This window comes from Brassica oleracea, chromosome C9 (assembly GCF_000695525.1).
Source record: "Brassica oleracea var. oleracea cultivar TO1000 chromosome C9, BOL, whole genome shotgun sequence".
Classification (NCBI taxonomy): Eukaryota; Viridiplantae; Streptophyta; class Magnoliopsida; order Brassicales; family Brassicaceae; genus Brassica; species Brassica oleracea.
In genome coordinates this window covers 2,518,850-2,522,232 of record NC_027756.1, presented here as the reverse complement: position 1 = coordinate 2,522,232, position 3,383 = coordinate 2,518,850, and the positions used below count along the sequence as shown (strand labels likewise).

The window sequence follows — 3,383 nt, the reverse complement described above, 5'->3', positions numbered from 1 at the left end:
ACCGTGTGAATAAAGAGGGGTAATAGGTTGAGTTTTGCAGGAAATGGGGTTATAAGTAAGGACATTGTGCAAAAAGACAATGTTGTTGTAAAAGATAAGTATGTGTTTTTTTTTTTGAATAAATATATGTCCAAGATGAAATCATCTAATCAGTGTATTGGTATTTGTTTGACAGATAACATCAGTAATTTTTAGTCGTTTCAAATATCTATACAAGAAATCATGAATGCAACAAACAAAATTTACCCGATTGAAATTTGTTTTGCTTAAATTGAGAAACTATATGGCAAAAATAATCATAAAATCTGAATACATTGTGAATCTAAAGATATTCGATCTCTCCTAAAATGTTTTCAAAATCAGACCGATTGGTTAGACCAAATTTGACCATGAAACGGGTCATATGTCTGATTGGATTTTAATATTGTTGAACCAGATAAAACCATTATAATTACCAAAGTCTATGAACTAGATGAACAAAAATTTAGTTAATATTTTATATTTGATATATATTAACATTTAATCATGTATCATATATTCATATTTACTGTAATTATTTTAAGTTTATATCTTAATAACTAATATGAACAAAAATTATATATGTTCAAACCAAATCAGTGTAGTCCAACAAGAAACATGCATTTTAAAAAGAGAGAATATATATATACTAGCTAAAAGAATTTTTTTAATGAAAGTAAAAACTCTATTCTTCATTGAAGTCTGAACTTCTTCTCAGCTTTTGCCTAGGTGCCTCGATGGCATTCTATACCCTGTTGCTTTCTCTACTCCTCACTTCCAGAGGCTCCTCATGTAAGTATACCTCGACCCACTTTTCTAATCGAAGGAGCTGAACGAAGAGACACAGCTGCACACATTCGATCCCATCTCCATCGAGGAGCAATCCCGCACATTTGATCTATTTATTACCAATCATGTAGGAAAACTACAGTACCAGAGAGGCCCTGTTCAATTATAGTTCTGCAATGGTTAACGATATACTAGAAATTTTTTCTTTCCTAAAGCCAACCACAAGAATCATAACTCTTTTTGTCTTTTTTTTTTTTGAGCAAAACTCTTTTTATCTTTAATGTTACAATTATCTTGCTTTCAAGTTCCTTTTGCACTACCAAAAAAAAAGTGAATTCATTCATATTGATCAAACAAAAGCTGCACGTACTACAAACAACTGGTAGCTCAATCATCATAACTCTCATCTCCTGACATAGCAGCAAAATCATCTCCCTCGTTTGTTTCCTGCAGACATTCAATAACAAGTCTTAGGCAACGAGTGTATGCAAGTTAGGTGGTTTCAGAGCTGTGGATATGAATGAAGTGATACCTGTTTTTTGTCCCAGTCCTTCAGCTTTGGGTTTGCTAACATGTAGTTGTCACGTAGAGGAGCCCATGCAGGAGCTTCTTCTTCATTTGAATTTGAAGATTTTTGAGCCTGCCGACAGAATCTCACCAGTAAATTACCAAGAATACACTTATAGCTAACAGCTCTTACTAATGAAACTAAGTTGTTAACACGTTCGTCCACGGTATAAAAGCAGATCAAGACAGGCTAACTTGCTTATATGTTCAACTAAAGCATATACGGAGAGAGTAGAAGACAATGTAGAGTATGCCAAACCTTGGAGTCTGTTCTAGGTGTTTTCCCCAGCTCCGAGAAGAATGCTTCTTTTCTTCGCTTCTTTAACACTGATGAATGTTACAACAGAACAAAAAACAAGTTAAAGGGCAAGAATAATATAGTGTGGACACAGAAAGATTCATACCAAAGATCAATATCTAAGGACATTACCTTTAGCGTCCTTTGACCTTGAAGCATTCAACCCCTTCTGAGCATGTTGAGCCTTGTTTACCTGTTTGAGACGGAACAAAGTTTTGAATAAACCACTCTCATAAACTAACAAGCTAAAAAAAAAAGAAGTAGAAACAAACTTACAGCATTAAAAAGCTTCACCACTATGAGTCCATGGAACAAAAACAGAGTCAGTATCCAAAAGAAAAAGTAACACCAAACAATCTTCAGCATTGATGAAACCTTACCCCCTTTAGTGGCAACACCTATAAGAACCTTCTCATGAGACTCCAAATGGTTAGCAGGTTTAACATGTCCTTTCTCAGCAACCTTTTTAACACATTGTTACATTGGCTCATCATCAAAACCACAAACACACAGAGAAAGCAAGAATAGTTGACTTAAAGCAAAACCAAAACCATACCAAATATTTTGCCTTTCTAGCCTGACCCTTAGCCTTCTTCTCAGCTTCCTCTTCAGCTAGCTTCTGAGCTATTAGATTCTTCTGTGCTGATAAAACAGGTCCCTGTTCCACAAACCCCAACCGCAAGTTTTAATCAGTGTTCTAAAAATCGGTTTAGGAATCGCCTAATCGGCAAATAGTCTTTTTTTAAATATCCTCTAGGAGTTCAAAAATCGGTCTAGGCACCCTTCTAAACAATAATCCTAACAACATTTTTTTCCGAACATTTCTTTTTAAATAAAATCAGGTGTTCAAAAAATCAGGCATTCAAAAAAAAAATCGGTCTAGGCGCCCTTCTAAACAATAATCCTGGCGCCTAACCACAGCCTAACTATTTCTTGAACATTGTTTTAAATATATTAGAGTAAATAGAATTGAGATCTCTCTCACCAAAGCATCATCTCCTTTACTCTTCATGATAGATTTAAAAGCCATCTTGAACGCATTACACCCATCATCAGCAGCGAACCTAGTGATACCAGACTGAATCTCCCCGTGGTCTTCCCCATCAGAGTTCTCGTCCTTGTCCGAACCATCTTCTTCCTCTTCGACCTCGTCGTAGTTCGGCCCCATGTTAGCATCAGAGAAGATCTTCTCGCGGATGGTTACCTCTGGCGCCTTCTTGGATTCGCCATCTTCTTCGTCTGAGTTGTAGTCTCGCGCTCTCTTCTGAAAGAGCTTTTGCTTCTTCTGCGTGAGCTTGAACCTGTCGGAGGAAGGAGGTCGTGTCTTTTGCTTCTTGTTCTTTGACTTTCCGCCGTTCTTTAAGCCGACTCTTCTCTTTCGTGTGCCTCTCTCGGCCACCGCCGTGTGACCTTCCTCTCCGGTAGACATTTTTAGTTTTTGATGGCGGCTCTCTGTGAAGTTTCAAGGCAGGACGGGGAGAGATAGGGTTTTGTATCCTTTAAACCTTTTGCTTTAATTAAAAGAACATTTGTTTACATTGCTAATCTAATCGCATAGCTCATTTAAGAATAAAAATAATTGAAAATACATTGGTTTGATCAGAGTTTATATTTTATATTTCTTTTGTTAATAATATATAAAATATATTTTAAAAATATATTTAACATATTTTGTGGTTTATTAAATTTTTTATACAGAGGACGCTAAGTT

The 3,383-nt window shown here is 35.9% G+C and overlaps 1 protein-coding gene across 2 annotated transcripts; it reads right to left on the bottom strand.

Moving 5' to 3' along the window:
* Nucleotides 1-1,033: 1,033 nt before the first annotated feature.
* LOC106315717 (RRP15-like protein) lies at nucleotides 1,034-3,158 on the bottom strand. 2 transcript variants are annotated; one of them, XM_013753527.1, is made up of 8 exons: nucleotides 2,658-3,157; nucleotides 2,229-2,330; nucleotides 2,053-2,134; nucleotides 1,949-1,968; nucleotides 1,805-1,865; nucleotides 1,634-1,701; nucleotides 1,340-1,447; nucleotides 1,034-1,254 (listed from the first exon to the last, which is right to left on the bottom strand). In XM_013753527.1, the coding sequence occupies exons 1-8, from the start codon at nucleotides 3,099-3,101 to the stop codon at nucleotides 1,195-1,197; spliced, it is 945 nt and encodes a 314-aa protein (XP_013608981.1). In that variant the 5' UTR covers nucleotides 3,102-3,157; the 3' UTR covers nucleotides 1,034-1,194. The 2 variants fall into 2 exon arrangements, with proteins under 2 accessions (XP_013608981.1, XP_013608980.1); XM_013753526.1 differs by having other exon boundaries at nucleotides 1,949-2,134; nucleotides 2,658-3,158.
* Between the last annotated feature and the right edge of the window lie 225 nt (nucleotides 3,159-3,383).

Excerpts from the sequence above, each read along its gene's own strand:
- LOC106315717 (XM_013753526.1), bottom strand. The coding sequence starts at position 3,101 with ATGTCTACCGGAGAGGAAGGTCACACGGCGGTGGCCGAGAGAGGCACA. Across the intron at positions 1,866-1,948 it reads TGGTGAAGCTTTTTAATGCT|GTAAACAAGGCTCAACATGC; the intron begins GTAAGTTTGTTT and ends CGTCTCAAACAG. Across the intron at positions 1,702-1,804 it reads AAGGTCAAAGGACGCTAAAG|TGTTAAAGAAGCGAAGAAAA; the intron begins GTAATGTCCTTA and ends AACATTCATCAG.